The sequence below is a fragment of the Nelusetta ayraudi genome, unplaced genomic scaffold (genome assembly GCF_046127955.1).
Source record: "Nelusetta ayraudi isolate G7.1 ecotype Tasmania unplaced genomic scaffold, CSIRO-AGI_Nayr_v1 ptg000011l, whole genome shotgun sequence".
NCBI classification, from domain to species: domain Eukaryota; kingdom Metazoa; phylum Chordata; class Actinopteri; order Tetraodontiformes; family Monacanthidae; genus Nelusetta; species Nelusetta ayraudi.
In genome coordinates, this window is record NW_027466061.1 from 26,622,930 (window position 1) to 26,636,818 (window position 13,889).

The 13,889-nt window shown below is 47.2% G+C and overlaps 1 protein-coding gene across 2 annotated transcripts in view; it reads left to right on the top strand.

The window, feature by feature from the left end:
- LOC142885627 (contactin-associated protein-like 4) overlaps window positions 1-13,889 on the top strand; it is a 68,104-nt gene that overhangs the window by 11,265 nt on the left and 42,950 nt on the right. For both annotated transcript variants that reach the window (XM_076022285.1, XM_076022284.1), the window contains exon 2: window positions 7,473-7,583. In XM_076022285.1, coding sequence (XP_075878400.1) covers window positions 7,473-7,583 — 111 coding nt within the window. The remainder of the gene's footprint in view (window positions 1-7,472; window positions 7,584-13,889) is intronic.

Consider the following 13,889-nt stretch of genomic DNA (forward strand, 5'->3'; position numbering starts at 1 on the left):
AGCGAAGGTGTGAAGACAAACACAGGCAGGAAGCAGTCGACTGTGTGAACAGCAGCCGGTAAACTACCGCAGCTTGTGTTTAGTTAACGGTGAAGGAGGAGGCGCCTCCGTTCAGGGATTCTCTCCGAGTTTCAGGTGTTCAAATGCGTCGTGTTTTCCACATCAAACATCTGATTTTACATCCCACCAGCGTTTTCCTCCGGTTCAATATCTGACTTTTATAATTATGATAATAAAACTGTGGCAAATCTGTCCGTTTGATGCTGAACCTCTGCCTGCTTTTTGCCTTTCGACTGATGAAAAGAAAATTGCTTGATTTTTTTTTTTCTTCTCCTGCCAAGATGTGTTCACACTTTCAATTAGGAGGCAAATGTATTTGAATTGCTAACTGCAGCTGGTAAATTAGAGGATACTTCATGACTTGTATCTGCCTCCCCGGAGCCATTAGCACCAGCGATGCAGCCTGAAGCCTTCAAAAAACCATAACCTGTGTTGGAAAAGTCAGATTTTTATCATTATTATATCACACGTACATACACACTCATACACACACACACACACACACACACACACACACACACTGATGGTTTGGATACAGGCGTGACGGCAAACCACATTAATAGATTAACAACATTTAAAACCGACCTTTCAAGTGAATTCATGAGCCGGCACTTTCATTGTCTTTTCAGTGCATTTTGAAAATATCCTAATGCTGCTGATTTATGCCACTGGATTATTTAACAACATTTGTGTTTCTTTCTTTATTGTTTAAATGAATATTTGGTGTGAACTCAGGGTAAAGTTCCTTCACGTGGCGACGGCACGCCTCCGTCGCCGCCATCTGCTCCTGTGAGGCCCGATCAGATTCTCCCACTCTGCACCATTAATTATGTGTCAAAGCGATGTTAATTAAACGCAGGGAGGGGAGCTCCTGCCGTGTTCCTACCTTCGGGGTATTAGTTAGAATCGCACGCTGCTCCGCATTTCAATTAATCAATTAGCAAGTCGGGGCCACAGGCTGCCTTTACAACAGATCTGGCTCCTGTTGAATTATTCAGCTCTTTAAATCAGCTTGTTCTCACTGTTGCAGCCCGGGTAAAAAAAAAAAAAAAAGATTATAATATCATGCTGCATAAATTCTGTAAAAAAAAAAAAAAAAAAAAGGCGACGGAAATCCAAAAATATTTTTGGTTTGCTGTCACAGGAGGAGTCAGTCTCACTCCTTAGCGGGTGTCAGTCATTAATTTTTGGCATCTGTTGTACTTATTTGAATAACATTTAATGAGGAGGGAAGAAACTTTTTTGTTGATAAAACTGGACCACATTTTAAAATAATTTCATTTGTTTTATTCATTCAAACAGGTTTAAAGAAAAACATAAAATAAATAAAACGTGTAATTATGCAAGAAAAAGCAAAAAGAATGCGAAAAGACAGCTCTCTAATAACAGAAGTTACCGCTCCATGTTTAAAAGGGTGTAAGATGAAGTTCATTTATAAAATGCTCAGTTTCAAGCCTGAAACGCGATGACTGACTGATGATTGAAGTCATTGTGGCCACGACACCCTGTCACGCGCCTGCAGGCCGTCAAAGCCACGCTCCCTTAGCGCAGCAAGCTAATTAGAATATTATCTCAAGTCCAATATTGTGCTTTCCGAAGCCGCGACAGTCTTTTCCGTGGTTAGCTCACATGCATTTCTGTCAAGCCGTAGAAGCTCAGGTCGGGCTGATTAGCCAAATGAAATTTGATGTTTTCTGCGATTTTGCCGGCTTTGCCGCAGCCTCATTATCCTGCTTGCCGCTCGCTGGCTGAGCCGAATGGCTAAATACGAGCTGAGGAGCAGCCAAGTCTGGTTTTGTGGATAGAGGAGCAGGACCTTGTGTTTACTGCCGCTTGTCCGGGTGATGGATGGAGCTGGTGTGAGTTCAGGGTCTCCAGCCCCGTTACAGACTCCGTGACTTCGCCTCACTATTCAGCCCAGCGCTGAAGCTGTGGACAAAGCCGGTGGGCCAATGAGCCTCGGGCTCCCTCGCTCTCTGTGCCAAATATTAGTCTGCCCATCATGTCGGCGGTGATTAATCGCACTTGACAGTGCCAAGGCCTCTGCACTGCAGAGATTTTGGGGTTTTTTTTTTTTGGTCCCTTTTAAATCTTTTGAGGGTTTTTTTTTTTTTACTGCCCGTCAGATCCACAGTTTATTCACCCCGAGGTGATAAAGCTGACACAGCGAGCGGATGGATGGATTGTAGCAGCGCGGCTCATGCTCTTTCTCCCCCTTTAAATCCTGCGGCGCCGCCTGAAACGATCAAATATTCATTTGATGGAGGGACATTATACGAAGATGAAGGCCGTATCCCATCAGGAATGTCAATATAATGGCCGGCAAAGCCCTAAAACGTCTCTTTTTAATGTCGTACAGCAGGAAACTTTATGTATCCGGGCAGCGCGACAGATGGAACGTTGCCCGAAGTTATGGGATTGTTGAATTTGAGAAAAGGCCTTAAGATAATGTCTGCGTAGGGGAGGGGTAGGGCCTTTCTCATTGAAGGAGCCTGATTGGCTGGGCCATGTTTCCGACGTGCTGAGAACGATTCAGAGCAGCTCTTTTGGAGTGTGTCTACAACTTTCCACAGTATCGCCTCCCCTATTGACCCCACCTGCGATGCTGATGGGAGGGGTCGCATTCTTACAGGCTGAAAAACTTTCAGACCTCATAGTGCCAATACCAAACCCATTTGAATGTGTCCTTGGGGATGTTTGAGGTGTTTGGACCTTCCTGAAGTGTTTTTGTTGTGATTTGTGGTTTATATTTTTTTCTGAGATGCACGTAAAAAAAACAACAACACATACTTCCCATCTTTCAGTCGCAGTTTATTTTCTACTTCCTGTGAGTGCCGCTCATCTTACCTCTGTGATTATTACAGAGTGAGCCGCCAGTCAGGTGGCATATGCTTGTTCTTTTTTTTTCCTTTTTTTTTTTTTTTTGGCTAGCTATCAAAATCACCTTTGGCATTAGCGCCGCACATTAAAATATGTACGGACAAAATATGCAAACAACCCACTTCACCATCTGGTTCGGTGATGCAGTGAATGATACTGTGCATCAGGGAGATGATGTGGGGCCCGCAGCTGCTCCTGTGTTTGGGGAAAGGTGCTGCAGGGAGGCTGGAAGAGGAGAAGATGTGGACGCGGAGGCTTCGACTGCGACTCAGTCACTGGTGAAACACAACAGTGACGTGACTGGGCCGGTCTGGACGAGATTTGAGGGTCCGAGCGGTGCGGCGGCCTCACAGGGTGAGACGAGAGCAGAAATGTCGAATCATTTAACCCCTTTTTTCATGTTGGCTCAGAATGATGAAGGAACCAGTTCAGCGTTTATTCCTCCCGGGATGAGAAGTTGCTTCATTTCTCCCCCAAACTTTCCTTTGGAAAGTCTTTTTTTATCACAGAGCCAAACAATATTCCCCCCTTTATTAACCAGCACAGACCTTGTGATCCCTCCAAATTACTTTCTTTTCTTTTCTTTGTTTTTGCAGCCTTGACTTTGTGAAATTCTCACTGAAGCGATACAGACAATGTTGTACTCAAAACACAAATACAATATATATATTTTTGAATAACGACGTGTCTGAGACAGAGGGACGAAGAGAAAGTTGTGTTTTGCAGCAGATTCTCGGCTTCCCCTGATCTGGGGTCAGTGTTGAGGTTCACCGCCGGCAGGTTTTCAACGTTTAGTCCCCATTTTTCTCAGCTGTCTGTGTTTGTGCTCCACTGGCTGCGCTGTCAGATATGTCTGCTCTTAAATGCCGGACGAGGCAGCCAGGAGAAACGACCCCGTGTTGTTTTTCTTTCCTTCTTTTAAAACTCCTCTTTCTTCGCCATCTCTGCTGTCGTCACCTCCGCCGGGATGTTCCCTCGCCACACTCTGTCTCCTCGGGGGGTCGGGACTCTCGCCGTGGTCCCATTCACTCCGCTGACATTCACCCATCGAGATCCGCGCGGCGTCCGGGGCAGGAAGTGTCAGTACACAGGAGGGAGGGACGGCTGGAGGAGACGGCACAGAGCCGGCGGCTGCTGAGACGGAGCAGATGAACGGCAGAAAGTTCAAACCCTCCTTTTGTCTCCAGCTGGAGAATAAATATTAAAGCCTCGTTTGAAGTGACTTTGTGTGCCGAAGACTCATCAGCTGACTCATCGGCAAAGGTTAAAGTGTAGGCGTCCTGATGCTTCTGCTCTGAATAGTCACACAGTCTTACATCAAACTCTGAACTTTTAATAGGTGTTTTTCACGTGATGTCACACAGTTGGAGATTGTAGGCAGGAAGTGAAAAGTGGGTTAGTTGCTGAGGATCCTGTCCAACAGAAGAAATGCTGATGTTTTGCATGGTTAACGGTTGCTCCAATCGCTCTAGCAGATCTAATACGCTACACTCTGCTTCCTGTCCTTCATCTATTGGAGCCACTTTTGTCTGTCATCATAAATTTCATCATAAATGTGACTGAAAACCAGCTATTTTAAGGCTCCAAATCATGCAAAATGTTTCCTCTATTCTGAAATGACACAGAGGGCACCGGTTAGTCTTCCTTTCATCTGTCGCTGTGTGTTTGTTGTCCAGATTGAATCAAGTCGGGTTCTGAGAGGCAGTTGGACAGTTTCCTCCGACTGCCTCTCGACACGAGAGTGAATCTCTCCACAGTGCGGCCGAGACGATTCAGCCACTCCAAAAGTGAAAACGCTGCAGAGCGGCGACCCCGGAGGGAAGAGCTGCGCTAAAATCAGGCTATCAGGAGCGGCCGGCGCCGGCGGGTAACCATCAGAGAGAATCAACGCCTCGTTGTGCGAGCTGTGGGCCGCGGCGGGACGTCACGGTAATTGGTTGTCGGGTCTCGGGGGCGGGGAGCAACATCCATTAAGGACGAGGCCTCTGCAGCTCGCCGAGAGGACGGGATGATGAATATTTACTCGGCAGCCGTGTGATGATCTGTTCCTGCTGCCCCACTGCAGTGCAGCCTGCAGTCTGGTTCTGTTAGGTTGCAATTCTAGTTTTGTTTTGGGGTTGTTGGGTTTTTTTTTTTAGGGTGGCTGGCTGGCTGGCTGCTACTGTGTGTGATCTTACAGCGTGGAAGATCTGACAAACAAAGAGAGTGACGTCTTTTCTGTTCGATCTGGAACGCTTAACGTCTCTTTACTACGACCATCTCGGCTTTTTTCCCCTTTGGTTTGGGATGTTTGTTTGCGCACCATTTTCTTCTGGAGCTGATTGGCGTGATGGTGATGATGATGATGATGATGATGATGATGATGATGATGATGATGATGACGATGACGATGACGATGATGATGATGATGATGATGTCTGAAGATTTCTAGCGGGTCGTCGTACACGTGTCCACAAATATTTACATGCACTCTCCGGCTACGCGGACAACCACAGATGTCAGACAGTATTTTTAGCGGGATTGTTTTTGTTGACCGTATATGGCGGTTTAATGACCCTTTAATTGGTGCTAAGATTCTCGAAAAGTTTCCAATTTTTTTTTTTTTTTTTTTTTCAGGACAGTGTGCAATACCGCGTTCAAGGGTTATAGCGCCACCAGCTTTTTTTGGTTGTGCATTTGGCAATGCCTACACATGCAGGTGGCCGTGTTGCGCGGATTGGAAACCAAGCAGGTGGTGGATTAGCACCATCGAGCCACTTTCTTCTAACAGTGTCTCTGAAGGCAAGTGTGGCTCTGTTGAAGTTATTCGGAGGCTTTGGCTGTGAGTCGACTCCAACTCGCTCATCGGCTCCACACACTGGCTCTCTGGGAGTAAAACAGACTCGTATTAATCCAGTAAACACCTCTAAAGCCGGGTGTAAATCCCAGCATTTGTGTTGCACGCGCGCGCGCGCACACACACACACACATACACACACACACACACACACACACACACACACACACACACACAAAAGAAGCGTCAAATTACTCTCTCAGCTCGCAAGCTTTCAATTCCAATTCTGCCTTTTTTGTCAATTGTCCGTTTGACTTTATCATTCAGGTGGCAGTAATTCTACAGTCGCTTGACAAATTGTCCTCAGCCTTCGCTTATTTCCTTGGCAGTGGCAAAATTTGTTACCCTCAGAAAATTCCTGTGAGCTGAATGGGTGGCGGCGGTGAGAGAAAACAACTTTTAAAAAATGGTTTATTCTAAAATGGTTTAAAGAAACTATGAGATACTTAAAAAAAAAACAAAAAAAACCTCTCAATTGGTTGTGCTGATGCTGCTGCAGAATCACCTGCTGCGTTGATACTCAAGTTGTGCCTGCTGAGGTATTTTCAGGCAATTAATGTCAATTTTTAACCTGCCACCACCTGATATGTTGTCCAACTGCTAAAACAGCACACAGAAAACATTGGGAAAGAGGAGGAAGAGCTGGAAGGTGTTTAAAGTTAAATCCCAGTTAAATCCCCCCCTGTTGTTGTTGCCTGTTTCTCCAGCTGCAGCCTGCCTTGTGTTGTTTCGCTCCATGTCCAACTGTCCTTTGCCAAAGTTGGTTGAGCGGAAACTGAAAACAGTGACGTCCACTGAGAAAATGCCATCAGAAGCTCCATTATTGTCCATGCGTTTGTGCTTTTAATGTGAAAACACAGTCCAGGTTCTGACTCCATGCCACTGCTGCTAACCTCATTAGCAGCAGTATTAGCAGCAGCAGCAGCTGCTGTTAATTCCAACTTGCAACAGCTTCCTGGTCTCCTCCCGTGGTTTTTCAGGGCAGTCTCTGATTCAGCTGGAGGGAAAAGACAATTAGCGGCCTAACGATGGGACAGCGATGTGAATATGATGTGATGCCTTAATTTCTGCGGATCAGTGCGAAACATTTGGCCTCTGACAGCGCTTCATCAGTAGCCGGTCTGAAACGAGCCGGCTGGGGCGCCGTTCATCTCCAGCAGCCGGAGTGATTAGCGCCGCCGTTTATCTGCCTCGGCAGAATTAACGCCGTCTCGCTGGTCCAACTGGGCGTTATTGCTCCGACACGGCGGCGTAACGGCGGCTGGGAGAGCCGTTCCCGCCCTGACAACTTGTACTAACTCACGACTAATGGATGTGATGATGTGCCATTTGTGAAAGCCGCTTCATAATTCCGTCTCTCGGCTTGTTTAAAATGCATTCGTCTCTCGGCGTCGGCAGCATTCCATCCAGCCGCTACGAGGAGTGAAGGGGTTCACAGCATGCGATGCTTTAAAAAATAAATAAAATGTTATTTTGCCATTTTCTGAATGAGCCGACTGTCGTTTAGAAGCTGGAACGGGAGTTTTATCTGCAGTTTGTATTGAAATGAATAACAATCTGATCACATCCTGATTATTGTAAGAAAATGTTGCACCACAAACCTGTGGCTACTGAAAACAACATGTATTCACTTTGACATCATGTATTTACCCTCTAACCTCCTCTGCTTTCGTTCTGCTTTGTGATTGGTGCACAGACGGCTGTGACAGCGCACTGGTGTCCAACCTGCCACCGTCCTCCTTCAGAAGTTCCTCGCAGCTCTCCGGCAGCCACGCAGCAGGTTTTGCCAAACTCATCAGGAGAGACGGTGAGACGGTGTTGAAAGATTTTTTTTTCTCTATTTGATTTCGAAATTTCCAAAGCTGTCATTACATGAGACCAAAGTCGATGAACTTTGGCTCCAGCCAACACAAAGCTCGACCCGGAAAAATGGAGAAGAAAATACATTTTCAAGCCTCTTAAGTAAAAAACATAAACAAAGGCATTGGCCTTCCTCTTTGAAGTCCTCGTTGATTTCTCCACCTAGCAAAAAAAATCCAAAAAACATAGAGTGATTGAATGACTCCGGTCTTGTGTCTTCAGGGTTACACTTTACAGTGATTTCTCTCACAATTTTGAGTGAGAGTTTGACCAAACTTTTAGTTGGATGAGGACGATTCTCAACAAAGTGAAAAAATATAAAAATAAAAATAAGAATTTAGATAGAGGCAATTAAATGTCACACTTGACCCGCTGAAGTGCAGGACCTCGTCTGAAGGCCTCGATGGCTCTGAAGGATCTTCTTTAGTGTTGTGGGATGTTGAATGGAATGAAAGAACGAAAAAAAAAAAAAAATCCTAATACATCGTATACAACGATGATGTCGATTTTGCGTACAACATTCCAGATCTTATAGACGATCTGAGAGTTCACTGAGTCCTGGCAGTGACCTGCCGAGAAGTATATCTGATGTAACATTCGAGAATCACACGACTCGTGTACATTCAGGTGGGTTTGCTTTCAAAAGAAGGACGGAGGATTCTTTTGCTCTGCAGAATATTTAGAACCAGAAGATCCAGCGGAGGAAAAGTACAACGGCTGCTTAGTCACATCGTTGTTCTCTCCGGGAGCGTTTCATGCGCTGCCAGAAGGATAAACCTGAACGCTGCTGTGCTCATCCAACATGAAAACCCTGCAGGGGGTCCCGTGCTGGAGGCTGAAGGGAAGATCGCGGCCTCGCTGCGGAGCGTTCCGCCGGGAACCAGCTTGGCCGCTTTATCCCCACATCAAAGCGGCGGCTTCAAGCGGGAGGGTGAGACGGGTTTAATCTGGATCAGCTGGACTTCCACCACCTGGGAAGCGGCGCAACTCGGCTCCGGACTCGCATTGTTCAATTGTTCTGCGTGGGAGGCGTCAGCGTGGCGGCTGCAGCAGGCTCGGCCGAGCTGCCGAGAATAGACGCCGTCTCTTTGGCTCGCGATTATTTTTAACGTCTATAGACGCGGGACGCGGTTGTTATCGCAGATCTTCTTACCGTCACAATGCATCGCCGTCAAAGCACAGTTCACTGTGAGGCGACGGCTCTCAGGAGGTCGTGGGTTCGACTCCCCGTTGTATGCGACAGCCGGAGTCACATCCAGCAACAGTTAAAATAAAGTCCTTCTGCAGCGAGCGCTCTGTAGATTTCAGCACTGCACGCTGCCGAGCAAATCACCACCGCCGTTCTAGTCAGTGGTTGCAGTTCCACAGCGCGCTGCCAAGTCTCACTGGAGCCTCCCAGAAGCGTAACGGTGCTGGGCTTCACCTGAGATACAAGCTTGGTCAATTTCCCACTGACTTTCCCCCCATTTCGCATTAAATACAGGAATTGTATTGAAGCAAACAGGAAACGATGATCCGAAAAACAACACAATATGTGGAAGTTTTCTTCAAACCCCGTCTCAACCTGTCGCACAATTAGTCAGTCTTTTGACTATTTGCTTTAACTTTGGATTAAATTAACAACTCATACAAACATGGAGAAATATTGACCAAGCTGTCGGTCGCTCCAGAGTGCGTGGAGATCCGGCTCCAGACCAAACAGTCTCGTCTCTTTCACAATGGCTGCAATCAATCTGACACGACGGGGACGGAGGGATTACAGTTCAGTAATGAACAGACAACCCGACATCATCTTAACCCCTTCGGTCAGATCCTACGTCTTTCCAAATCCGGCCTAAGTTGTTGGTAGATTATCGGCGAGCCGTTCTGTCACATTCCTCCCCTGCTTGGCCACATTAGAGGTGCAAGCACGACGCCAGCGTGGCTGTTTGTGGAGGAAAAATCGATCAATGAAGGAGCCGAACGCGTCCGTCTCGTTTCCATCCACCCGGCTGCCTCGGAGGAGCAGAACCGCTCTCAGTTCATTTACCCTCGGAATGAACTCCAAACGCGCAGATGATCTAACCACACGAACAAAATACCACACACGCGCTCTCATGGTCTTTTTTCAGGGCTTGCGCTTATCCACAGTGTGAATCCAGCCAATGGTCGTTTTCCACAGAGGCACTTTTTTTAATACTCAAGCTGGCAAATAAATCATCGGCTTCTTTATGTAAATTTTGTTATTCCCCATTTGGATTGTTTACTGTTGACCGAGTTTGCCCACTTTGTGCAGCAGCATAATGCCTAAGGGCGTATTCACACCAGCCCTGTTTGGTTCAAACTAAACCAAAAAAGGCCCTTGTGCGGACCTTTTGGGCTGGTGTGAATACAAACCAGCGAACTCTGGTCCGGAGCAAACAGCCGGTCCACGACCTCGCTGGAGGGGTGGTCTCGATTCGCTTCCAAACGAACCATGGTGCGGTTCAGTTGATGTATGAAAGCGACCGCACCGTGGCTCGAACCAGTTGTGAAATTACACACCTTTTTACACGTCACAGGCTTCCGTAGCCACAACCATTATGGGAAATAATGTTTTGGTTAGCATAGTCGGACCGTTAGGCTAACATGAGCTGTGGTTCAACGTGGCGAAACGAGGAGACGGTTCTTGCCAAACGTCTACGTCGTCGCAAAATGGTAAACAATCCCTCATAATCAATGTTGCATCAAAAGCTTCTGCTGCTCCAAATTACCTGCAAACGCTTGTGTTTTGTGTGAAAAAAAAAAATCATTATGAGTTCAGCACGCTGGAGATCCATGATTGTTTAATTTCCGTATTTTACGGTGTTACCCTGCCCCGGACCGTTTTGTCCAATGATTGAACGATCTTTGCACTCATGTTTGTTTGTTATCAAATCCTGGGACTCTTGCGAAAATTGCACTGTGAAAAGGAACCGCACCAAACCGAAAAAGATACATTGTACTTCCTGTGGTCCGGACCGAAGAAAGTGAACTAAAGGACTTTCCAGGTGTGAATGCGCCCTTAGATTTCAGCTCTTATGGCTCAACTATTCATCTTGCCATCATCCAGTGAGAGGCATCTTAAATCAGCCTTTATCGTCCTGTTTTCTGCCCTGTAGTTTGAAGCTGGTAGCTGAAGGATCTGCCCTCACCTTCCAGCTTTTAAGACACATGTAACCACGCATAGCTTCCAGGTGGACAATGTGCTGCCGATTGCTATTTAATACAGATGCTGTCTGAGATGCCGTGAGACAGAAGTCCTATCCAGAATTTCACAGGAAGTCATGGGAAAGTCTGGAGGACTCCAGTCAATACACAAGCCTAATCCAGTAGGTCAACAACCAGCTAAGGTGTTCCTTAGTGTCTGAGTGGATTCGTCTTCCGGAGCCTGTAGGCAGAAGCTACACTCGTCTGAAAGTTGTCCGTCTGAACCACAGTCCATCTTCACCGTGAACCCACTGACTCACTTTGAGTTTACAATTGCTTCATGTGTGGTGTTTTTCTTTTTTTCCACACCCCGAACATAAAAAAAGAAAGAAAGAAAAGGTGAGATTAGTGTCTGTGTGGCTGTGAGTGATAACAGCTGCCTCTGTCTCTGTGGTTCCCGATGATGAACTGCCAACTTTGACTCAGCCAGTGCCGGCTGGCACGGAGGACGAGGCAAGACGGATGAGAGGATATCCCGCGCACTGCTGCTCCCAGACTTTGATGCGGATCGGTTGTTGTACTGGATGACAGCGAGCCGACACTCTGAACTGAATATTCTTCAAATTTGCTGGATTTTATTTCCCGCAGAAAGAGTGATTATTTCGCCTGTTATAGCAAACCGGGGATGAAACTTCTCGTCTCTCACAATCAATCACAATCGAACCTCCAGTGGCAACGATGGACGTGTCAGCCGAGAAATAGAACACTTTCAACGGCGCAAGAAGCAGCTCGTCTCAGTGTTTAAGTGAAGCGGTTCCGCAGACAAGAACCCTTTATTGGCTTTGGTTCTTTGTTCTTCTGAGCACACTGCAGTGCCCTGCATGTATCCTACAGGACCCATTTACATTGTAGTCAGAATATGCCTGTGTAGTAGTGTAATAGTGGCAGACGATACAATACCACTGGTTCTGGATTTCTGTTATTGCACCTTTATTATAAACCCACTCCTGGCAGTAGATCCCTCCTCCCGTCCCTAAAAACCATGCTTATTGGTCCGGCAATTCCAAGGGCGGCTGCAAACAATTTCACTTGAATCTTTATTCAAGGTGGATCTTTGGGGATTCATCAGACCTGGAATTTGCTTTCCAAAACACAAGGAACCATCAGACACGAGAAGGTTTTTTTTTGGTGTTCCTCCTTCTCGACGACTCCACGCCCACTTCATCTTGTTCAGCAGAAGGCAGAGCTTTTTCCCCTCCACCATCTGGACATACTTATTGGGTAATTGCATCTGGATTGGAAGAGCCGAGGCCAGTTCGTTAAGTCCAGCGTGCCGTTAAAGAGATGATGACGTATCGAGCCGAGCGACGCTCAGCTTTATCGCACGCACCACACACGCGGTGTGGTAGTGATAAATGTGTACAGCATCATTTTTTTTTTTTATTTGTGCCGGTTTCGATTTTGTTTTTTGTTTTTCCCCCTCTGTGCGATGGCAGCAGTGAGAGATGTTTTTGCGCAGGCACGTCACTTTTCCACGAGGAGGCCGGGAGACAGTTATGAGGAGCTCTGGCAACAGCTGATTAGAGATAAATGTCTCTTTCCGCACCAACCTGCAGGATGAATGAGTCCCTAATTTGGGCCTCGGACTCTTTTTCTGGTCCTCAACTCTCTGTTTTTCATCTCCCACCTCACCTTCACTGGAATCCCTCGTCTCTTCTCTCACCGCTTCAAATTATCCCTGAAATCTGCCATCTGGTCCACGTCTCTGTGCAGCAGCCATCGGTCTCTGCCCAGCCTGCCACTCACTTTAATCTGCGTAAACTAATTAAGAGGCTCTTTTCTTCCTGGCGATGCTGTTTACAGCCCCAGTTGCCGCAGTCTTTTCCGCTCTTGGACAATATTGACAATCATACCAACGTTTTCGCGGTAAACGGTGGAGTAGTCTTATATATAAAAAATAAAAGTTCTGCTGTAATCGCCCGCTAAACGACTGAAATGCAAAAGGGCTTAAGTCGGAAGCCTCCTGGTTTCATGCGTTGATTCAAAAGGGAGCGTGTTCTCGGCCGCGGAGCCTGCGCTGCTCCTATTAGAGCCTCCGTCTGTCTGCCGTGTTATCATCCCGCTGAAATTACCATCCCGGGTGTTATTCACATGCAAAATGATGAGCTCTCAGGCTGGTCCTCCCGCTGTAAAAGCCACTCTCCTGCGCGACCTCCTGCCTTCGCTATTGACTCCTCATTTCACCGCCGCCTCCTCTCCTTCATGCTCCCGTCCGTCCCCTGCACCTGTCCGGTGGAATATCTGTGCATTATTAATGACTCGTCAGCTTTTTCTTTCCGTCTTCGTCCATCTGCTCCTCGCAGTGTCACGGTTGGCTTGGCCTGCGTGAAGCAGTGGAGTGGCTAAAGTGTCAAGAATGGCTGAGGGCCTCTAGTGGACAGGTGGGGGCCGTGGCACAAGGTAGAAACACATTTTAGATGCACTTGTGAATGGGAATCTTAAAGAAAAATACTCTTCTTTTCACAAAAAGGGAGTGTTTTAGTCAGTCCATGTGAGCGTTAACAATAGTTGAGAGAGAAAACAAGCTTTTCATCTTGAGGAAAAACAAGGCGATAAAGGCACTAAAAGCATTTGGGAGTTTCGCACCTAATTGGCCAGACCGGCGGCCCACTGATGTCACGCCTCCGACCATCATTAAGCCTGCCGGTCGATGATCAGAGCCGCTGCCGCCGCCGCTCCATCACACGCCGGATGAGCGAGGAAGCAGAGGAGCCGCCTTTGATCTAAAGCGACAGCCGTGACAGGAAGTGTTCGGTGTGTCAGCCATCACTTGGCCGCGTTTTCAATTATATCTGACAGGGTGGACACAGCGAATCTCTGCAACGCTTCCCGGTGCCACCACCGCCGCCACCGCCTCCTTCTGATCTCTCTCTCACTCCTCCGCCGCTCTAATTCTCACGAGGGAAGGTCGGAGTGTCGCCTCGCTTCTGTTCCGTCCCGCCACCGGACACGTCTGTTAGCCGTGTCGCTTATTAGCTTTGGCCTTTAGCACTTTCAAGATCGAGCTCAAACAAGCCGCCAGACAGACACTGATTCGTTTTTTTTT